The sequence below is a fragment of the Phaenicophaeus curvirostris genome, chromosome 4, assembly GCF_032191515.1.
Source record: "Phaenicophaeus curvirostris isolate KB17595 chromosome 4, BPBGC_Pcur_1.0, whole genome shotgun sequence".
NCBI lineage: Eukaryota > Metazoa > Chordata > Aves > Cuculiformes > Cuculidae > Phaenicophaeus > Phaenicophaeus curvirostris.
The window spans coordinates 71220659-71245322 of record NC_091395.1 but is presented as its reverse complement, the minus strand read 5'-3'; the positions used below and the strand labels follow the sequence as shown (position 1 = coordinate 71245322).

General features: G+C 41.5%; 1 protein-coding gene across 8 annotated transcripts in view; it reads right to left on the bottom strand.

The window, feature by feature from the left end:
- The window catches only part of CTBP1 (C-terminal binding protein 1), a 249605-nt gene that overhangs the window by 50967 nt on the left and 173974 nt on the right, over positions 1-24664 (bottom strand). The window contains exon 1 of one of the 8 annotated variants that reach the window (XM_069856490.1): positions 13989-14227. The exons of 4 other annotated variants lie outside the window; for them this stretch is intronic. Coding sequence is in view for 1 of the 4 variants with exons in the window: in XM_069856489.1 (XP_069712590.1) it covers positions 13989-14028 (40 nt within the window). In the remaining 3 variants the exon portion in view is untranslated. Of the gene's footprint in view, positions 1-13988; positions 14228-24664 lie in introns of those variants that run through there. 3 more of the 8 variants (XM_069856489.1, XM_069856493.1, XM_069856492.1) reach the window with 3 other exon arrangements.

Genomic DNA, 24664 nt, shown 5'->3' with positions numbered 1-24664 from the left:
AGCTCCTACAAGAAAACAGAGCACTCTTCAAATAAAAAGAGTAACATCAATAAATATAATAATAATAAAAAAATTAGTGTTGCAACATTGGATTATTGAAAAGTATCATGGTTTCTGGGCTTAAACCACAATCTGGTGTTGGCCATTGTTTCACCTATTCTGTCGAGCTACATGTACAAAAATAATTAAATGAAATACTGCCTTCTTAGTACAGTATACACGATGCAGCAGAGTTTCGGGGTTTTTTTAAGGGGGAAAAAAAATAAGAGTACATTTTCCCCTCTAAGACAGAAGGAAAGATAATTTACGTTGCATAGAAAAGCACACAAGTATTAATGATGGAGAACGATAAAGAACAAAAATGGTTTCCATTTTCACTTTTGAAAACAAGTACCTGCAAATTAATGCTAAAAGCAAATGGCCTATAAAGCAGCCATGTTTCCATGCCAACTGATCACAGAAATATATTTAATTCAACAAAAAAAAAATAATCTACAAAACAAGAAAATAAAAAGAAAATAGCACTGGAAATCAAGATCCTGACCATGCCCAACTATTTTATAAGAATAGCAAAGAACACAACACAGGATGCAATTTAAGATGTGAATGGTGTAGCACTACTGGCACTTCATCATTACAATACTTCTTAAAGCTAGGATTCTCTAGTCAACAAGAAAAACAGGATACAGAACACCTCTATCAAGGAGGGAACACTCCTACAATAGCAGCAATTCTCATGGAGGTTTCACAGTTGGAAGACATGAAAGCACAGGTTATTATTCAGTGCACACCTTTCATTAGGATTTTATTTTTTGTCTTTATCCAGGAAGGTCTCCCTTTGCTCCTTATTCAGACTGAGCAATACTGCTGTTCTGCAATCAGCCAGTGGAGCTGTTTGCAGATTAAGGCACTAGGTTACATGAGTATTAGTAAAAAACCAAGCGCATTAGGAATGAGTGGCTATGTATCTGCACAAAAGTAGCTCATATGACAATGTGCACAAACATACCTGATATAACTAAAATTTTGTACATGTATGAGCGACTTCAGCTTCTCAACTGATAAAAAGATGCTACCATTTTCTGCACCTACAAACAGTTCATACACAAAATCACGCATATGTCCACACATATAAGCACTTCTAAGTGGATAAAACAGACTTATTTTAAGTAATTAAGTTCAGAAATACTGAACAGAAAAGAATCTTACAGATCTAAATATAATTGGTTTCAAGTTACTGACATTTACATGCAAGGAAACCAGCAGTTCAAGTATTTGTTCATTAAAACTCAGAGAAATAAAGAACCTCCAACTGAAAGGTCCATAAAATCTGCGTTCTAAATGAATACAAACTGAAGACTGAAAAATAAATTTCTGATTCTTAATATGTCTTTATTTTATCAAGTAAGCAACAGTGCCTTTCTTCCTATTCCATTCCTGAAAACATTAAAGGGCATCAGGGGCTTAAAATGGATGAAAAATTCTTCAAGTTGGAAATCTTGGAAATCCCACCATTAATGCTTTTCAGTGTGTTTGAATTTTACTGTTTTGCTGCATTTAGTGTGAATAGAGAACAAAAAATTACAAGCACTTCTGCCCATCCTACTGATTTCACACTTGTGTGAGCATACAGATTACGTGACAATGGGCCTACACACCGGAGGGAAAAATGCAAAGTTTACATAAAATTATTTTTAGGTTCATTTAGTAGCTTCAGTCTGTGTAAGGACCTCAAGTGACACCATTGGATGAAACAGAATAATTCTATGGCCAGATCTCAACCTATCTAGACAGTGTAAAAGATTAAATGTTTCACCAGACTTTCTTCCTCTGTCAATTCAGAATTCATTGAGAACTCAATTTTTCAATGTGACAGTTGCTTGCTGCCCTCTTAAGTACTGATAATAAAAACGCACACATTTTCTAGGAAAACAATTGCCATTTAAATGGGGGGGGAAGAAAAGAAAATCTGGTAGAAAAGACCTAACGAGAAAAACTGTTAGGTCACTATTATGTTTTTTTAATAAGAAAACTGTTTATATCACAGCTAACGGAAACTGCAGATTAAACATTTCACACCTCTGAAATTCTCTGTGTTTCTGACTACCTTTCCCCAGCCTATACTCAAGGTTGGTCACAGCCAACTGAGACACCATTACCGTAGTTTTTGTAGAGGCTGAAAATTAATAATATAATTCATCTGGGTGGAGAGGCTACAATTTCCACAGAGTTCATGTATAAACTATGACTTCAGGGCAGTGGACACTAAATTCCTGTTTGGGAGCCTAAATAAAGCCATATAAAAAGATCTACAAATGCATGAGACACGCCAAATATTCCTAATCATCAAAACTCTATATGCAAAGTTATGCATTTAGCAATAACCTCTGCAGTACATAAACTGCACAGCAACTCTGACAGTATTCTGACATGGAAAATTATTTTAATAAATTCCTATCAATCTTTAATATTACAAAAATTACCCCTACTCAAAACAGCTGTGGCAACGGAAAGCTGTCAGCCAGCCACAGAGCAGACGATACCCACACCCCCAGCTCCACACCTCCCTGACAATTTGTTCCTGCTATGTTTTTGAAGGACCAGGCTGGCAAAGCTAAGTAAGATGAAAGGTCAGTTCAGCTTCTCAGACCTTCACCTCTTTTCATCTATTGTCAAAGAGACTCTTCTACTGTTGTACAAATACCTTTCTACTTTTTGAAAGCTTCTAAAAGCTAGTTTTGTACTAGCTACATCATTTCACTGTGGTGTATGAAATCATCCATACAGCACATTGATTTTTCATATGGCACTGCTATGGGCAGGATCCTAAATGGAAACAGAGTAGAAGACACCATGCTATTTAAATATAAACAGGAGAACAATAATGAAATATTTTTTAAAAAAAAAACCCAAACATTGTAAACAGAGCAACAACTGCAAGGGCAAACAGCAACAATTTCATGTTCAGCAGTACTTCTCCCACAGCCTTGGCCAGCACATTCTGTTTATATAAATGAAAGAAAGAATGCTGCCCTGAACTTGCCCATTATCCCACTGAAAAGGTATTGTGGGAATGTTAACTTTCACCTGGCTGACTTCCAGATGCCAGCAGGAAAAAACACCCTTTTCGCATTTTAGCCAACTGAAAAATACTCTACATTTTTCACATTTTTCAATTATTCCAAGTTATGTATAAGCTAAGACAGGCCTTGAACTAAATCCATATAAAATGAGCATAATAAGATGAGCAACTACCCAGCAAAAGAAAGAATGAATGGGTCTTGCATCCAAACCAAACAGCCAGTATCATATTTCATAAACCATGACAACTTTCGAGAAAGCCAGCGCATTTCTAGAATAGCGGACATGCCTGCAGTGTCCGTAAGAGCACTTACTGGACAATGCAAGTAGGAACTAAAAAAAAGTGCCATCCTGAATTTCAGCAATGCCACCCAATGCTGTGATGCTGGCCTGGATGCCGTTTGAGGCTTGCATTCTGTCATACAACTAACCAGAGAGAAATGCTTCTCACTATACTCTTTAATATCTGAATGGGCCCCACAACAGAAACTGCAACATGGAAGAGAGCAAGACAGCAAATACATGGACTGGAGAAGACCCCCAGAAAAATGAACAGAAATCCCCTTTCTGTTATAAACATAAGGCATTTTTCTGGTTCTTTTCAATCCAGCACTTCAAGTAGCTGTCTTTGCTTAACAGTCATCTTGAAGTTTTTAGTGGTCACACAACATGCAAACTCAAACTGAAAGAAATTATCCCTTATTTCTTCTCTTCCAAAGTTCAACTGTTAAGTAAAAATAGTTCACAATCATGTCTGTGGTCCAAGCCCTCATATCTCAGCAAGCGGAAGAGTACTCAGCAATCACATAACATCCTCACATTTCAGCACACAGACCCACAGCCTCATCCACTTACCAGTGTTTTACTGGTTTGTTTGCATGCATGTCCCACCAAGCTAATTGGTGAAAAACAACTTCCTGATTCAAATATACAGGAGGGGGGTTTTTTGAGGAAGAGCTTTAATGGTAGAAAGTACATCTTTAATTTGAAAAAAGCTTGTTCTTCAATCACAGCAGAATGTTTTGTACGGCACTGTGTTCAGTCAAGCCACAGGCTTCATTTTTATTAAGTGCATTTACCTTAATACAGTTCACAATTGAAAACATTTCCATGTGATAAAAAATACGCAAATGTCCACCAAGCACTTCCTCAGAGTACCATTAGCAAAAGAACCCTACGCTACTTTGGTTCCATTTCCAACAGATCCCAGGTAACTTCACCATCACTACCAGTGGGACTGGGCACAGAAAAATTAAGGGAATTATCTCCTGAAGCTACTCACAGGTGTGAGAAGGTGTTCAGTTCTGGGCCCCTCACCACAAGAAGGATGTTGAGGCTCTGGAGCGAGTCCAGAGAAGAGCAACGAAGCTGGTGAAGGGACTGGAGAACAGGCCTTATGAGGAACGGCTGAGAGACCTGGGGGTGTTTAGCCCGAAGAAGGGGAGACCTCATTGCTCTCTACAACTACCTGAAAGGAGGTTGTAGAGAAGAGGGTGATGGTCTCTTCTCCCAAGTGACAAGGGACAGGACAAGAGGGAATGGCCTCAAGCTCCACCAGGGGAGGTTTAGGCTGGACATTAGGAAAAAAATTTTCACAGAAAGGGTCATTGGGCACTGGAACAGGCTGCCCGGGGAGGTGGTTGATTCACCTTCCCTGGAGGTGTTTAAAGCACGGGTGGATGAGGTGCTAAGGGGCATGGTTTATTGTTTGATAGGAATGGTTGGACTCGATGATCTGGTGGGTCTCTTCCAACCTGGTTATTCTATGATTCTATTCTAAGGCCACCACAAAGACCACACAGGCCATTCCACTGCCACTCAGGGCATTTACAAGCACTGCTGTCTCTGCTCGCCTTTCTCTTCCCATACCGATGCCAATAATTAGAGCAAATTTACCCTGAAAGTCAGCTGTCCTGCACTTCACGTAACTAAGACTCTGAGTAATGAGAAACCTCTAGCATGACCAAATGTAAAAAAAAAAAAAAAAAAAAAAAAAAAAAAAAAAAAAAAGACAACTTCAAGAAGGTGATTCAGTTCTCATGTAGGAAATAAATTTCCCAGCATAAGCGGTACAGCAATGTTCCTTTTATAGAGATCTATGCATCCCACACAAGAAGTTGGATTTACACACAAGTACGTTTGTAAACCAGGACACAAATGCCCAATATAAAGTCATTGCAAAGTACCATGTTTTGATTCAGTTTTGCTGATTCCTAAATATCTTAATGCAAATGTGAAATACGCCTAGTTTACACTCAAACAAGATTTCAAGCAGGCTTGTACTAGCTTAACTAACTCAATTTAAAATTGTATTTAATTAAACGTGAGTAGGTTCCCAGGTGCCATATGGCTTATGCATGGACTGCTTCATTCACTATGCACTTCTGTGACCAAAGAAATCTTAGATACAACAGATGAGGTTATTTACTATTTATAAAAATATTCGCTGTTTAATGTTGGTTTTGAAATTAGTCTTTTAAAATGAAACCTTATTTTTATTAATTCTCTTTGAAAATCTGAAAGAGAACTGGATGATTTCTGAAATCTTTTTTTCCCCTACACAAAAAAAATCCCCTCCTGCCAATAAATCTTTAGGGCATTTCAATAGCTGCTAGAATTGTATAAACTGCACTTTGAAAAATTCATCATTTCTGTAAGATAGTATCCCCAGGACAGTCAAAACCCCTAAACTTTATTTTCATTCTCTTGAGTGGCTTTTTTTTTCCCCCTCCTTTGACTCTCTGTGGGTAAGAAAATATTTTCTGTTTATGTATTTCTTAACAGTTTCTTTAATTTTTTTTTTAAACAAAGCCACAAAGCTCAGACATATCGCTAACAAAAAAAATACTAAAAAGACTTAAAAACAAGTTCTGGGGGAAGATGCCAGCGAAGTTACAAATACAAGAGCAAAACTAATACACACAGTAACTTTATGTTCTAAATTATCAACTCAATGTAATACACTGTTTTGTACCTTCTTTATTCACAGGACTAAGGAAATAAGAGTCATGATTTTGGAGAGTCACAGTTCTTTCAACTGAGTAACAGAACTTGTTCCTTAACTGCGGGTACTGAGAGAGACCAATCTTTGGGAAAAATTCTAACAAAAAGATTATCCTGTAATGACTCAGGCTTAGTATGTAGAACGCATCCAAGATCCTATGGATTTCTAAGCCCGCTCCAATTTCCCCCAATATCAGCTGGAAACTGAATTGCCCAATACCCTCCAAAATCTCCTAGGAAAGAAGAAGTTGCGCCTGCAGCTTACTGTTCTCCCAATTCTTACCCCAAATCCTTTTTTTATTGCTTGCTTTAAGGAGATTGTCCTCTCTGCTGAATATATAATGCTAGATTTAAATTTTAGATGGCTGCAGGGTGGTCATGAGATAAATACCAAGTGTAATTGTATGCCTCTGTATTTACAGTAAGAAGGAAAGTCATCTGGATTCCAAAATTCAAAGCATGAAACCTTTTGAACAAAGACATGGTAAGAGAAGCCGTGAACAGAGGACTGCCAAATAGAAACAACATACGCAATCAAACTCAAAAGGCCATGTATTGTGAAACCCTTTTAGAACCATATAATACTATGGGAATTAAGTAAACTTAAAACTCCGCTGCAATACTCTCATCATAACTAATTTGTGATTTCCTGTATGCTCACAGTACTAACAGTACAATGGGGCCTCTATTGTGAGTCTCCTCCCACAAGCTTTTAAAAAATGCAAGACATTCTTTTTATCTAGACTGGCATGGCTAAACTACATCCAGCTCCACGCAGATAAAAGGTTATTTTCTTAGACGTTGCTTTTGCTTGTAAAAATAAGAAATAAGTCTGCTGTCTGGCTGTGCAGAGTTCAATGCTCACAAAAAAGTAGCACTTTGGTGGCTAAACTACTGACCACGAATCTCAACCAAAGTAGATGTAGGAAGCTGCTTTAGTTTTGTGATAATAAGAAAAAGTTCCACATTGAGAACTACCTGCAAATTCAACACAGTGCAAATAGGCTTTGACAGTCTTGCAGGAGCTGAAAAAAACAATACAAGTTTGACAGAACCAAGGAATAAAGAGACTACAGGATTAGCTACAAACTTTGACTGATGGTGAAGGTCTTAAGTCCTCTAAGTGCAAGTAACTGGTTTATAGAGCTACTGGAAAATTGATACTGCACTTTTTTTATCTTCAAAAATCCTCAAAGCTAATGCAAGTAAATCAAAGTGAACAAGGCTTTCCACACAAAAAACTGGTAGCAGAAATTAAAGACTAATCCCAGCACAAGGCAGTTTAGGAAAGGAGCACAACTAGCAGAGGCAGACTTGTAGCAGAGGAGAGAATTTGGTGAGGATGTAAAATATAACCCAAAATGCTGCAGTGGCTTTGGTCAGTATCTTAATGACCTTTCTTAATCGAGAAATGGTATATTAAGATCAATAAAGACTTAGCTAGGCAGCTGCAGTCAGCATGGGAATGTACACATACAATTCTGAATTACTGAAGATCACTTCTCAGTAACACTGATTATATAAGCGGGAAAGTCAACAACATGAGAAAGGTTGTGATACATACCAATACTATTCAGTGAAGCACTAGACATGCATTAAGACGGCTGGTAGACCACAAATGTTAAAACGCTTATTATCTGGTTGTAAATTAAACAATTTAACATATCTACTACAACACATTAAAGAGGAAAAAAATATTTAAATATCAGTTTAAGAGTTTGGAGATTGGCTTGTGGTTATCTCTGTAAACACTTTCATCCTCCATGACTCTGCAAAGGCTACAGCTTCGTACTCGGCGAGAGACAAACTGGCTGCAACCATCTAATGAAATTTGACTCATCTGGGAATTGTGATGAAGTGTTCCACAACACTGTTTCTACTAAGCCATACATTTTCTTTATGGGATTGAGAGTACCATGCTGCAAACATGCAAGAAGCAACAGTAATTTTTGACAGTTTGGCTTAAAATAGAGGACTATTTCTGAGAAATTCATATTCAGGTAAAAAAAAAACACAGAAGCCAACAGAAATTCTGCAATTAGAAGTTCAAGATACTGGGATTTGCACCAATGGCAAAGACATTAGTGTCTGTCAACCCCTAGCAGCACCTCTCATTGACGATGACTGTACGTATGACTAACAGCTGCCTGGGGCAGCACTCCCTTCCTGCAAATCCTCCTGTGGATCAGCCCAATCTGACTGGAGAGCACGCATCTTAGTAGAGCTCCTTTCTGGCTCATTCTCCCAACTTCTGACTCACCCAGAGGCTACAATGACATTCTGCAGAGTGAAAAAACGTATGTATAGCAAAAGATGACGAAAATACTCCGCAGTGCTGCTCCTCTCTTGGCTTTCTTCCAAGTTCTGACTCCCCAGTGCACTGACCGAGCACAATGCAGGACAGCACACTGGTCATTCCTCTGCTAGGCCAGGTGCAGGGCTTTATGGTACACAGTGTATGCACCTGCCATAGGAAAGGAATACAGTTTGATGGGAATGCATATGGGGCAGCCTCGGAGAGTTGGACTTGCTGTTCCTGCTGCCATCACAAGGCAGGCATGGGCTAATTACTACTGATCATGTTTGGAGGGTGGGAGAGGGGGACAATCCCACACACAGCAGCAGCAACAACATCACCCAGTCTGGCTTTTCAAGGCTCCAACATAAGTAAAACAAATCAGGACCACTTTCTTGCTGCCCCCTGAACTCAGCTTTCCTAAAACACTACGTGCTTTACCTGTGTTTAGACTCTGCTCTGACTGTCCAATGTGGATGAGGGCCTACAGCCCTTTGGCACAAGACCAGACACATTTCAGTAAACATGCAAAACACTGGGCTGCCCAGCATGGTTTCCCAACTATAGACATTTCTAGTTTCTGAAGATCACGTCACAGAAGGTGGCAAAAGGCAGCAAAACAGTTAAATTTTTTGTCACGTTCCTCATGGTAGCGTGAGAACTAATGGCAAAGCATCCAGCACATCCCGCTGGGACAGACCTCTTGCCCCTTTTATCACAGGGTGTGTCCATGTACAACAGCAGAAAACAGAATCTATCAAAAAAATATTGGGGCTGTTCAGGAAGACTGCTAGCACACATCCAACACTGAGAAATCTGGCCTGCATGCAGGGATTTAGAATTGTGACTGAAGTTAAGTAAGAAACACTTCCCTGCTTCCTTCCTTTCCCTGTGAGTTAGCATCAGAACTCCCCTAAAAAGGCTAAAAGGAAAGGAGGGGAAACATGGTGAGTTCTGGCATACATACAGAGTCAGAAAGCGTGAACTACTTTCATTGCAGACTTATGTAACTTTGCCGGTGGTGACACAACTCGCTGAAAGTGGTTTGGGCATGGATAAAGGACATCCACTGACCTGTAAATAGAACTATCAAAATATGCCTTAAAATACCTAACACAAAGAAAAATTACATAATCACATTACCTCATGTTTTAACATTGGAGCTACAAAGTCCTGGTAACAGAAGTAAAGAGCTTTCTATTAAAAAAAGAACCCCTCAACTCTACAATAACTCTGAACAATTGTCCCCAGCCCCAAGGCCAGCTTTTTCCACTTTACATTATGTAGAGAAACCCTTCTGGCTGACTACACTGGCAGGTACATGGCAAGGAAGCTGCTCCAAAAGATCCTTGAAAAAAGGAGGTATAATAAAAAAGGAAAATGCAGAGATGAGCAACGGCTGTCCAAAATAAATACCAACATGAAAAATATCATAGCATAAGCGATATTTTGTTTGATTTTTTTTTTCCTTTCAACTATGTCAATTTTTAATTATGTTGATTAGACACAAGCTAGATAATCAGTAAATGATAATAATACAGGAAACATGATATGTTTGAGATGAAATGCAAAAATATTTCATAGAAGAGACAAGTTAATTTATAATTGTCTCCCTCAAAAATTAAATTCTTGCTCTGCTGTAGCAAACAAACATGTTATGTTTTGCACATCAAAAATAATTAACCTATTCAGCTAATACATAGGTATTTTTCACGAGAAGTTTCTTTTTAATTTTACCTTGTGAGCTTTTTTGTAAATTATTATTTCATTAGTGTTTTTCCCTCTGTTAGAAGCGCTGAATGTTGCTAAAGCTTTTACTAATTTCAACCATCAAAATTTCACTAATTTCAACCAAAGCTGAGCATCAAAGGATAGGGCTCCACAAGCACCTAAAACCATCCAATCCAGGGACTCACAGCACCCTTTTCCACACCATAAACAGCCTAAGACACATGCATGGCTTCCCCCTCCCCACAAAACCATCACATAAGATTGTATATTAGTTTCAACCAGCCAACGTTTTGATGCTGCCAGAGTCCCAAAACACTTCTGAGCACATGAATCATTTGGGAGAACGGGCTGAGCTTTTCTGTGCCTTGGAAAAGATCCTATCGTAATCACAACTCAGAGATTCTAAAATGCCCATCACAACTGGAAATGCTGCTGCACGGAAGAATATTGGCAAGGGAGCAAAGGGTTATGTTTCAGCAGGAAACGTTAATTTTAGATTTATCTGCAATGAATGTTTGCTATCTCTTTCTGATCAATACATAGATTAAAATGAATCATCATTTTTGCTCTGAAGGCAGTAGAAGAGAAAACAACCCAAAAACACAGCTGGGAACTTCTGTCTTCCCAAACTGTAAATCTGCTGCTACACCGCCTGGGAGTGAGAAAGCACGTGTAGCAAAGGAACTAAGGCTAAAGGGCCATGTACTACAACTTTTATCCTCACCTTAAATTTTAGGACACGTCCTAAACGTGTAACTCCATCTCTGCTCTCTCACTAAATAAATAATTATGGGGCCAGAAGGTTAGGGAGCCTCAGATGAGGCTGCTATGCTGCTACACTGCCAACTGCCATGGGATTTGAAAGCTTGACACATGCTGGAGAGTATCACCTCATCAATGTTCCCAGCTGGCCTGGGAGGCAGAAACCTAAGTATTGCTCTTAAAGGCAGGTCTCTAACACAAAAGCAGCCAGCCTCTCCAGATCAGATGCAGAGTACACAGTCATTACAAATTCATCACAGGTAAGGAAAGACAAAATAGCAACAAGCAATTGTAGTCCAAAATATCTGCATGGTTACAAGTGTTATATTTCCTGTAAGCAAATTAAAGATCATGTTGCTTTTCAGCACCTTTACTTAGAAGACATTTGAATCTGTGCTTTTCCATATATTTGTCACTGTTCAAACCATTTTCTAGTAAAGTAAGCATTTCTTTTTCTTTTCCATTCTTATGGTATTCCTGTAAAAGGACTACCCAGCTTAGCCACCAATCTGCATAAATCAGGGATTCACTTGATGTTTCAAAATGTTGGCAAGTGCGCTACCGTATCCATACGGTAACAGATCACTGTACCCAGCCCAGTCCTAATGTCTCCCACTGCATTTCTAGCCAAGTACCACGACAGCTCCGTTTACATGGTAAATAAAATAGAAACAGAGAGATCACTACATTGAAGCATCAGGCATTTTTAACAAAAGTCAAATGCTATTTATCTTTAAGATACAGGAGAACAAGTTAAGAGCAAACCAAACTGACAAATGTAAGGGCACTTGTAATTTGTTTTGTCACACTATCAGGAGCTCCTCATTATGATAAAGTGTCATAGCGCAGGCAATATTTATGATGATGAGGCTTCTACATGCAGTATACCGTGTGCTCAAAAGCAGCATGTTCCAGCTTCCCTTTAACCACACAAGACAACACTGAACTGAAAAATTTACAAAGGTGACTGTAGCAGTTTCATTTCAAAATCATGGTTTCATTGACTAAACTCTTTGACTGAGCGTGACTACAGCAATCGTCAGGATTACTACTATTTTATTTGCCAATTCACTATGACATAACACATCCCTTGATAAGAGAAATACTGGATCTGCACTGGGATGCGGGGGGGGGAGCAATTTACAGAAGACAGAGAACACGGACTGCACCAATTCATGCCCTTGATGCCATTAAAGAAACACAGAGAAACTCCATTTGCATCCCAACTAGTATTTTACATTAACAATAACAAAACCAAAGGAATAGTTTAAACCTTGCAACTTCTCTCTTCAGTTTATGAATTGCAGCCACCTCATAAATCCCTATTTCTTGTCAGACTGGAAAACCGTGGTAGGTGGAGGGCAAGCAGTTGTTTGTTGCAAGTGGACAACATATTTTGTTACTAGCTTTCTCTCAGATAGTTGACATAGTAGTAAACCAAAGAGGACATTATCGGTCAAACGTTAAGGGATTTCAATATTGGAATCTTGCTGCCTCTGGGGGTTAATAAAGAGCAACGATATAAATATATTAAAGTTAGCAGCTCGGGCTGCTAATTTTACATGTGTGCTTCACCAACGCACAGCTAAAAATAGATAAAACAGATAAGAACACAGAACAAAGAGATGCGCTGGACAATTATCTTTTTACTAGCATAGCCTACTTCAGAGTGAGCTTTTTAACAATTATTATTTACAAAGGATATAGATTTTGAAAGTGTTGCTCAATGGAGTTCTGACTCAAATTATTTAAATATAGATATTATTTTCCGTAGTATTTTCTTGTTCCCTTCTTAGTGGGATACAATGGCGAGATTTGAAATATTTTAATAAGGGTATCAGGCTCCTTGCCAAGGGGCTCCAATACTAAGTACGAATATTTACATCTAAGACCCAGGAGAAGGAATGGTATGATGCACTTGAAACACATATGTACACCGCAAATACAATAGTTTATTTTAATTCACTGGAGAAAAAAGCACATATTCACTTCAGTTTATTAGGCCTTATTATTTTCAACAAGGCTAAAGGGGTGATTATGTTCAGCTGCTCCAGCCTAAAAGCAAACATTCTTCCTGATAAGGACAACAGTTATTAAAATACAAGGCGACATTAAATTGTTTAAGTTAAGTTATAACGAGTGAAATTTTGAAAACCACCACTTATAACAGTGTTTTGTACCATTATTCTGTCCAGATCATTACTATAAGTGAAACCTTGACTTTTGAATTTAATTTTTAGAGGGAAACAAAGCAGCACAGCAGAATATCTAGACAGTAAACAGGCTCATTATCTGCTCTGTAGCCTTCTTTTCGTATCATTTGCTTACAAAATGATAGTGTTTATAAACAGAATCAACGTTCTGCCTCGTTATTTCTGGGGGGGGGAGAGGGAAAAAAAATGAAAAAAAGAAATCTCCTCTGAATTAACATGATAATTTGATAATTTACGCCAGGCAGTTCTGCAACATCACCCCATGCATATTATTCATGTCACCTTAAAAACTAACAGCGAACCATAAATGCATTTGCTACCACGTTTGGTTTTGTGGTTGTTTGTTTTTTTTAAAAGGGAGAAAAAAGGAAAAGGAAAGAAAGAAAAAGAGAATTTCAAGTTTACAGGGAAGAGCCTTACCTCTCAGATACTGAACCCGCACGGCAGATTCAGCAAAATCATTTCAGCAGCCAGGCCCTGAGCACTTTTTAGAGCTATAAAACGCCGCTTTTAAACTTCCTGTTTATTGCAATATCAGCAGAGCTTTCTCCCCCCTCGGCACTTCACCAGCCTCGCTCTGCAATTCCAAGCGGGGGCACCAGGACCGAAGGGGAAACACACGGGACACCTCAAATTCACCCCCTAGGCGCAGTGAGGCACCGTTTTCACTTGTTTATTCAGGGATAAATTGCACCCTCAGCCTCCTGACTGCTCCTCCTCGCTTTTAATTCTTATTTTTGTGTCATTTCTTTCGCTCAAGCATGCTCGGAGGGGGTGGGAAGCACACACAAAGCGCAGGGGGCGATCGCAACGCGCACAGGCACGTCGAGAGACGCAGAGACAGACAGACGGACAGAGAGACACACAGAGAGAGACAGACAGACAGACGGACAGAGAGTTACCTAGAGGCAAGCCCTTGTTGAGTAAGTGAGAGCTTCCCATTGAAGCGCTACGTCCGCGCCCGCCGTGGGGAGGAGGAGGAGGAGGAGGAAGAAGAGGAGGAGGAGGAGAGGGAGGAGGCCTCCGGGGAGGGGAAGGCTCCGCCGCTCCGCCGCGGCCCGGCCGCCAAGAGCCGCCCCAGCCGCCGCCGCATATGGCGGCCGCTCCGCCGGCGCCCCTGGGACTGAGGCGCCGCCGCCGCGCGCGCCCCCGCCGCGCGCACGCGCACGCGCGCCGCCGCCCCCGCCCCCGCCGCCGCCGCAGGCGGGGCTTCCGCGCCCCGGCTCCATCGCTTGGTTCTCGGGACGCAGCGAGGGGAGAGAGAGAGCGCGGCGGGCGCTTCTTTGGTTTGTGGAAAAGAAACCTCCCGAGTGGTTTCAGAACGAGTGAGGGGCTGTTCACAAAGGCCTGTAGTGATAGGACTGGGGCAATGGGTATAAACTGGAGAGGGGCAGATTTAGACTAGACATGAGGAAGAATTTCTTCACGATGAGAGTGGTGAGGCCCTGGCCCAGGTTGCCCAGGGAAGCTGTGGCTGCCCCATCCCTGGAGGTGTTCAAGGCCAGGTTGGATGGAGCTTTGGGCAGCCTGATCCAGTGGGACATGTCCCTGCCCCTGGCAGGGGGGTTAGAACTGGATGATCTTTAAGGTCCCTTCCAACCCAAACTATTCTATGATTCCACGGATCGCTCAGTTGAAAAAGGCCTTTGAGAGCATCAAGTCCAACCATACCTGTCCACTACTAAACTAGATCCCTAAGCACCTCATCTACCCGTCTTTTAAACATCTCCAGGGATGCGGACGCAACCACCTCTGGTTGCACAGCTCTGCCAGTACCTGAGAACCCTTTCCATGAAGAAGTTTTTCATAATATCTAATCTGAACCTCCCCAACGCAGCTTGAGGACATTCCCTCTCATCCTATCACCTGTCACTTGGGAGAGGAGACCAACACCCCCCTCTCTACAACCTCCTTTCAGACAATTGTAGACAGTGACAAGGTCTCCCCTCAGCCTCCTTTTCTCCTGGCTAAACAACCCCAGTTCCCTCAGCCACTCCTCATAGCACTTGTTCTCCAGCCCCCTCACCAGCTCTGTTCCCCTTCTCTAGACACGCTCCAGCCCCTCAATGTCCTTGTAGTGAGGAGCCCAAAACTGAACACAGGAGTCAAGGTGCAGCCTCACCAGTGCTGAGTACAGGGGCAGAATCACTTCCCTGGTCCTTCTGGCCACAACGTCTCTGATACAAGCCAAGATGCCATTGGCCTTCTTGGCCACTGCTGGCTCATAGAATCATAGAATCACCAGGTTGGAAAAGACCTATCGAGTCCAACCATTCCTATCAAATACTAAACCATGTCCCTGACCACCTCGTCCACCCATCCCTTAAACACCCCCAGGTCCTTCTTTGCCAGGCAGCTTTCTAGCTGCTTTTCCCCAAGCCTGTAGCGCTGCACGGGGTTGTTGTGTCCCAAGTGCAGGACTCAGCACTTGGCCTTTTTTGAACCTCCTGTGGTTCAAGGTGTCACACAGAAAAGACAAAGGGTCTTTGGTATAAGTTGCTCCTGAAAAGATTCAGATTGGACTTAAGAAGAAAATTTTTCACCATGAGAACAGTTCAACATCAGAATAACCTCCCCAGGAAGTGCTAGATTCCTCTACTCTGAACACTTTTAAGGGTCAGCTCAACAGGGTTCTGGGCCATCTCATTTAAACCGTATGACCAGATGATCACTGAGGTCCCTTCCAACCTGGCATCCTATGATTCTATGATCTTACATTTTATTATCTCTTGTGATTCAGCTCAGACTTTTCCCCTTATAAATCAAGAATAATAATAAAAAAAAAACATAAAAAACCCAAACCCAACAAAACTCAAAACAAACCACAGAACACTCTGCTCCTCATATGTTTAAGTGAAGTGACCTCTTCTCAGAGCCCCTATGCCCTGGAACTATCCTGGTGATCCCAGCAGGCAGGAGCGGGGCTGGGGTTGGCACCACTGCCAACAGAGATGTGGTTAGAGGAACAGGCAACAGCAAATCAGTCCAACACTAATGTTCTTCCCCATACTGGCAAAATCCCTGCATTTTCCCATCCAGTCTGAAGCACTAGGCAGGCATGGCTGGACCCTCTCCACCCTCTAACTGCAAAGTACCACTGTGTTAATGGCAGCCTGCTCTCGTTTCATTACCCCTGTCCCAGCACCATGGGTGTCTCATTCCATGAGGCTCATTCCCACCACTCACATTGCAATCCTCAGGGTCTGCTCCCTGGGGAAACCCCCACAGTACAAAAAAAAAGGCCAATTCTGCTGCCATGACGCTGCCCAGCAGCACCAAAATAATCACAATTTATACCATATTTAGGCTACTCGCACCATTCTGTGAGAGAACATAAGGAAGTAACAGAACACCACCCCAGAGTGGGGCTCATCCTCAGACACAGCTGCTGGGGCCACAGGAGAAGAGAGGCCATGTCTTCACACCCTAACATTCCATTGCAAGAGAATGCTTGCTCCCACCAACCAGGGCAAGGAACAGAATCATTGAATGGTTTGGGTTGGAAGGGGCCTTAAAGATCTTCCAGTTCCACCTCCCTGCCATGGGCAGGGACGTGTCCCACTGGATCAGGTTGCCTAAAGCCTCATTCATCCCGACCTTGAGCACCTGCAGGGATGGGGCACCCGTGACTTTTCTGGGCAACCTGTGCCAGGGTCTTGCCACCCTCTCAAGAAAACATTTCTCCTTAACGTCTCATGTCAATCTTTCTTCTTATCACTGAAAACCATTCCCCCTTGTAGTGACAGGACTAGGGGGAATGGGTATAAACTGGGGAGAAACAGATTTAAAGTAGACATTAGGAAGAATTTCTTCACCATAAGAGTGGTGAGGCACCAGAACAGGTTGCCCAGGGAAGTGGTGGATGCCTCATCCCTGGAGGTTTTCAAGACTAGGTTAGATGGAGCTTTGAGCAGCCTGGTCTGGTGGGAGATGTCTCTGCCCATGGCAGGGGGGTTGGAACTAGATGACCTTTAAGGTCCCTTCCAACACTAACTACTCTATGATTCTATGATTTTATGACTTTATCCCTGCACTCTATGATGAAGAGCTCCTCCCCATCTTTCCTGGAGCCCTTTTCAGCACTGGAAGCTGCTCTAAGCAATCCCTGGAACCTTCTCTTGTCCAGTCTGAACAGCTCTAACCCTCTCAGCCTGTCTCATAGAGCATGTGCTCCACTATTTTATCTCTGCGCTGCCCGCCGTGGAGCCGAGACTGAGATTTGGGTCAAACCCCTGAGATCTGGGTCAAAACCCCTGAGATCTGGGTCAAAACCAAGCGCTCCCCCCCCACCCCACCCCACCCCCCATCCCCTATTGTGCCACCACGCGGGGGTCCCCGCCATCCACCCCGCAACCCCAGGAGCCGGGGCGGGCGGCGGACGAGAACCAAAGTCGTGGCGGCGCCCGCGCGGCCGGGTCAGCTGACAGCGGCCCCGCCCGGACGAGGAGGGCGGCGCCGCCATGGCCGCGGGCCCCTGCCCTGCTCGGCCCCGCGGGGCGGCGGGAGCTCCGCTTCCAGCCCCGGGGGAGCTTTCACGCCTCCTGCACAGCCACCCTCCTCCTCCTCTCCTCCTCGCAGAAGGCGCTGGCCGGGAGCTCCTTCCACCACGGACGAGCGCGCGGAGAGAGAAATCCCCGTTTCTTGATTTCGTTTTTTGTTTTTTTTTTATTTTTCGCTGAAATAAAACGCGGTTTCGCCGCAAACAACCCCAAAGGCTGCGCACCGGCACCCCCCTCTGCGACGGGACCAGACTCTCCTTATCTTAAAGATATGAGCCCTTAAGTTAAGATATTAGCACAAATATTAAGGTGTGAGCGCAAATATTAAGGTATTAGCACGATTATTAAAGATACTAGCACTAATATTAAGATATGAGCGCTAATATTAGCGCAAATGTTAAGATATGACTGCTAATACAAAGATATGAGCGCTAATATTAAGATTAGCACAAATATTAAGATATGACTGCTAATATTAAGGTATGAGCATGAATATTAAGGTATTAGCGCAAATATTAAGGCATTAGCACAAATATTAAAGATACTAGCGCAAATATTAATGTATTAGCACGAATATTAAAGATACTAGCGCTAATATTAAGATGTGAGCGCTAATGTTAAGATATTAGTGCAAATATTAAGATGTGACTGCTAATATGAAGGTATGAGTGCTAATATTAAGACATTAGCACGAATATTAAAGATACTAGCACTAATATTAAGATATGAGCACTAATATTAAGATATAACCATGAATATTCATACACAAGTGCTCATATGAAGATACGAGTGCTAAAATCAGGATATGATTGCTAATAGTAAGATAGCACTAATACTAAGATAAAACATATTAAGGTATGAGTGCTAATATTGAGATATTAGCCCAAATATTAAGATATTAGCGCTCATATTAAGATATGAGCGCTAAGATTAAGGTATGAGCACTAATATTCACGTATGACTGCTAAAAGTAAGATAGTAGCACTAATATTAAGGTATAAGCACTAATATTAAGATATTAGCACTTATATTAAGGTATGAAGGCTAATATTAAGATATTAGCACTACTGTTAGGATATTAGCACTAATATTAAGATATGATTGCTATATCAGCAGTAAGTAAGGGCCAGGTTCTCCTCAGTGGAGGGAAGCAGCAAAGCTCTTCCCACTTTGGAGGCGAGGGAAAGTGACCACTGAGCCAGGACGAGGTGCAGCATCCGCTGCCCCAGGAGAGTCTGGGGGCCCTTGTTGAGGAGGAACCAGTTCAGAGTGTGTCTGTCCCTCCCAGCCTCGACATACGTCCGTTGTCCATGTGTACATCTGTCTGTACACACTTCAACATGTGTCTGTCCATCCATGCCTCAAAGTACATTTGTCCACACCTCAGTACACATACGTCTGTACCTCAACTTACACATCCATCCACAACTCAACATACATTTGTCTGTTCCTACCTCAGTGTACATCCATCTGTGCCTTGACATACGTCTGTCTGTCTGCACCTCAATGTGTATCTGCCTAACCACACTTCAGCATATGTCCATCCATGCCTCAACATACATCTGTCTTGTCTGTACCACGGCTTCCATCCATCCATACCTCAACGTATGCGTGCCTATCTGCACTTTGGCTTCCATCTGTCTGTGCCTCAGCGTTTGTCTGTCTGCACCTTGTCTTCTGTCTGTGCCTCAATGCACATTTGTCCATCCATGCCTCCGCTACCTCCTTCCACGCCACCGCCTTACTCCATGCCAATCTCCCTGTGCTGTGTTTCAGTACCTCCTCTCACACATTCTCAATCCTGTTTTGCAGGATGATCTGAGAGTCCATTCTGGCTGCAACACCAAACTCTGGGCTAGGGGTGATTTTCCTAAACTAACGTATGGAAAGGGAGGGGGAAGACACTATTTTTAGAGCTTTTTTTTGATTCTGCAAGATTAGGCTGCAATACTTAGAATACCCATGGTGATGAGTATATCACAGGTGGCAAATACAAATGAATACAGGGACTCCTGGGCAGCAGTCATTAGTAATTAATTCACTTTGCTAAGTGACATACCTGGTACTAGGAGCAGATCACCCCTTCTGAATTTCTGCATAGACTGTAGATTTTCCTGTGGAGTTTTGTTTGGGTTTTTTTGTTTTGGGGGGTTTCTTTGTGGGGATTTTTTGGTTTGGTTTGGTTTGGTTTTTTTTCTGAGAGGGGAATATTTGAACTCAAAGGTTATGAAGGGTGATTTCAGCCTCCAAGTTGTGTGGATTTCAGGAATCCATTCAAAACACAAGTAGGGGATTTTAGCTTATAGGCAGCCTTTAGCAACTTGGCTGCAGCTCCCTAATAACTTAAATTTTCCCCATCATTCTTCAGGTTATCCAGCAGGATCAGGAAGTAACTCTCAGGACAAGTTGATGCAGCCTCTGATTTTCTTTATATTCCTCCTGTATTCACAGGAAGGCATTTTGTAGCTTACTGTAGACGTCTCAGACATCCCTCAAACAACATAGTTTCTCTAGATTCTCACTGTGCATCATTAGGGCAGCATCTAGCCAAGCGACTCATGTGGGGTTTGTATAAATAAACAAATTTGATTTAATCACTTTAAAGTGGTTAACCACTTTATTGCCATTTATAGATGTTAGCAAATATAAAAATATATACATATCAAAGCTGTAAGAAGAAAATCGTGGTTGGGTTGGGTGTTTGTTTTGCACTTCTTCAGTTGCCATGTGGTAAAGTATCAGCAGGAACAAGTATGAGGGGTAGAACAAGCGTAAAACGCACGTGCGGTGTCTGTGAACAACAATATGGATATGGAAGCATTTCTGGGAAACATTGATAGCAGAAAATGAAAATTCAGAACTTAAACTAGAGTTCAGTTGCATTTTTTTAATGGGAAAAAAATAAACAGATACAGGCAACAAGACCATTTCCTTGGTGGGGTTACATGTCTGGGCAAATGTTTAGTTCTAAACTGGAACTGCTGCTTCGAGGAGGGAGGGGAGTGTGGTACAAAATATTATGACAAGGGGAGTGCTCTAAGTGAGGATAAGTTGGCATGATGAACAGATGGAGTATTCAATAACAGGAGGTTATTAATACTGCAGTTTGTTATTCTCTACGCTACTTCATGAAGGGATTCATATGCTTGCTCTTTTTCCTTTCTCATTATGTGCAGACAAAAGAAACATGCATACTGTAGGTAATGCTGGACTTAATTCCTTGCCTGCACACACGTGCACACACACACACATCACAAACTCATATTTCCTGGGAAATATGGGCTCATATCATGATCAAGGGCTGGATCATCAGCTGACTGTAACTGGAACAACCGTGTTACCTTCAACAGAAGAAAGCTGATTGGCACCTACTGAATGAGAGAGGCTATCTGACCCCATCTCCCCAGGCTAAAGCTCTCTCCACCCTGCTCTCTATCAGCTGCCAAAGGCACCTGCTCTGGAAGATAAACTATGAAGACTCTCAGGATGGAAAAGAAAAGGAAATAACTCAAGAGTGATGGAAGTTTCCCCTCGGAACACAATGCAATGCTGTTTCTGTTTAAGAAAATCAAGCTTGCCTTCACCAGACTTCAGTCCTCCTCCCTACATGGCTTTCAGTGGCCTCGTTTCAGACGGGACATGAGAAAATTCAGGAGCAGAACAGCTGACTCCAGTCAATCCTTCCACTGCTCCCATCTGTTTTACTTCCTATTTTCTTCAGCTCACCTCTGGGTCACCACTTAGTCATGTTCACATCTTTTAAACCAAGGCTCGAACAGCTACAATGTATGTAAATCTTCCACAAAACGTAACAATCCCCATCCTCTTATCACATTTTGGCACTGCTGTCACTGCAACTATTTTGTATTTCTTTAACAATAATGTTACACGGCTGAGTGTCTTTCTAAGCTGTGCACTAAGAATTACGGCGTTTTTCGAAGCCCCCAAACTGTTTCTTGGCTTCTTATGAGTCAGCTAGAGGCGCACATGTGCTGAAGAGTAAATACATTGTTTTAAGTGTACAGCCATATGTATAATTTAAGTACAAGTTTTAGTCCCCTCGGAATGTCTAATCATAAGGGCATGACCTTGAGCTTTCACAAATTAGATACATTAGTGTGCAGATATCTTTAGCAGATGTGACTTTGAAGATACTGGAAGAGGAAGTTTTAGTGTTGTATCGTCTAAGCAACAAGCCAAGATACACGCGGACTGGTCTCTAAAGCAAATAATGAGGTTTGACAATAATCCTACACGTAGACACTGAAATGGTGTACTTACAGATTTTCTTTAGTTTGTCACAGCTGTGTGTGCTAGCTATCTCGTGCATGTTTTCCCTTCACTATCAAACATGCGTCGTTCATTGTAACAGTTTTTAAAATCCATCATTTTAAAACCTTTATGCATTTTTTAATCAAAATGTAAGATTACGTTTCAATAGAATTTCTTGACTTCTGTCAACAGTAAATCTTGCTGATGCTATTAGGAAAGCCTAAAAGGGATTTATGTCAGAAGAAAAGAATGGTCGGATAAAGCAGGCCCAACATTTAAACTTTATCCTAAAAATAGATCTTTGAAGTGTGTAATCAAAATAAGTCAATTCAATGTACTTAAAATCTGGAAAGAAAACTTTGCTTGGATTTACATATTTCCTTAATTCTTTCACCTAGATCCTCAGAAGCATTTGCTGATAACACACACACACATGTAGAGATCAGTCTGTTTTCATTTTGCAATAGCATATTTTAATTACAGCTGCTTTTTTTTTTTTATGTGTAACTTCCTCTGTGTGAAACTCCCTGCTGTAGAAGTTAATGCTTTCTGGTTGATGTGGAAGAGAAAGCCATTTTGGAGAAACATTTTCAGCAGGTTCTGAGGGGGAAATGGAAAAAAAGAATAATTGGCAAAAGGGAAACACTTTATCTTTAAGAAACGGTGGTCATCACAAGCATGAAATAAAAGAGGACCTTCATCTACTGTTAAAAAGAAGGTTTGCTGAGGAATCAAAGCTGTAGATTAAAGTTCCACTTAATGAACAAGAAGTTCAGCTGTGTCAAACATTCACAGTCATTTTTGAAATGCCAAATGTGCATTGCTCCCTTCTCAAAACGGAATGACTATACTAGCTCTGTGCTGGAAATACCAGCCATACAAAAGTGAAAAAGATTGCAGTGTGCTGAATGAATGGAAGAATAAATTCCCTTCAAACCAATAAACACAAAACCCCTCTCTCCTCTGATGTTACCTGTATTAAGTGACTAAGGGTTTTCTTATTGATCTCACCCCCTTCATACAAGTGTTAAAAACACAAGAAGCAGGGTGGAATTAAACCCTCTGCATTTTCTGGTTATTGTGAAATCAGAGGTATCATTTCCCATCTAGTCAGGAGGAGTTAAGAGACAATTTCCAGGAAGGTCTGTGTTCTGGCTGAAGAGAAAAAGAAGACAGAGATGAGCAGCAGAAGAAACCTATCGAGAACCATTAGTGGATGTCAGCCATTGTCCATCTGTTCAGAGTGGAATAAATCCAGACCTGAAGGAACGATTGCAGCCTGCCCCATATGGCTCACTCCCTTCTGCGCTGGCAGGGCTTCTTGGGGGATTTGACATTGGATGAGGTAAAGGAGAAGCGGCACAATCTGTATTCCCAGGAACGAACAGCCAGTTAACATGAAAGAACAAAAAGTGGGTTAGTAACCCAGGAGAAGTTTGTCTCCTTCTCACCTGTCGGAAACCTTGGAGCTCGTTCAAACTGCGTAAGTTGCAGAGGTAATGTGCTGAGGCTTCTACTACTATTGAAGTCCTCAAAAATTTAACTTTAGCTTTAGCTACCAAGAAAAATATGTGGGCAGTGGCTAGCCCCTCAACAGGCAAGTGAGACCACTGATTTAGCTGTCTCCCAAGGTGTTAAAGAAACCATTTGGAGTATACTACGCTGAAACTCCTATTAAAAATTATAACGCAATATACTTTCAACATAATGAACCAGCACAACAACATTCCACATTTGCTTTTATAGAACTGGATTGTAGCAAATTACTATTGAATAGCAATTTACTTCGTAAGTTTTAAATTGGTCTAGGCCTGGTTATGAAGCAAAGTATTATGTTTTAGATGATTAAGGGCAGTAGGCTCAGATCCACACAGAATAATTATTACATCTGTTAGTCTCTTTAAAATTTTAATGAAATCAGATACTCTTCGTGATGCTGCACCGTGTATGCAAAGAAACAGACACACATATTAAAGCCAGCTGAAGGGATCAAAAACCTGCAACTTTGTAATAAATTCAATAACCTGTTTGGTGGTAGTAATTTCACAGCTAATTAACCATCCAGTCGCCTAAACAGAACCAGTGGGATGTCCTGAGTGAACTTGCTGTTGTGGTTTGTCTTTGGTTTTGTTACAGTCTTAGGAAAGTCTGCTGAGAAACTCAACAGATGCAGAAAATCAAATTCAGAAGTGATTTGCAAGAGGTATATTCACCTACACAAATTCAAGGGTGTGTCTATAGCGATTCTAGTAGAAAGGAGAGAGATGTTCAAGCTAGAAGTCTGATCTCTGTTCTAGCTCTGAAGCCACACACAGTTCACTTTTGCCAGTGTTACTCCAAACACGAAGCGATTATCTGCTCAAAAGTGGGATTAATTATTTTGGGCCTGGCATGCTGCTAAAGCAGCCGTAGGGGCATCTCTCAGAGATGCTGTAAGTTTGTACCAATTTGGACTGGCAGTAAGTTAGTGGTCTCTGTGCTGCCATGTAATTTGCACTATGTTATCCTCTACCTCCCCTTTAGTTCCCTTATAACACACTTGGCATCTTATTTTTGTTAAAGTTGCACAACCAGTAGCCAGGGGAAAAAGCTATAGTTTATTGGAGATAATTTTAAAGTTCCCAAACAATTATATTCACACTTACAAACGTCATTCATTCACTAAGTGGCACAGAGAACATCGTATTTCCGTGTTTGAAACATATACCACAAAAAAGAAGGACCCCCTCAGGAATGATAAAAAAGGATATGAAATCAAAATAACGTCTCACTAAGCATGTATCTAGAGACTTTTCTCTCAAACTAAC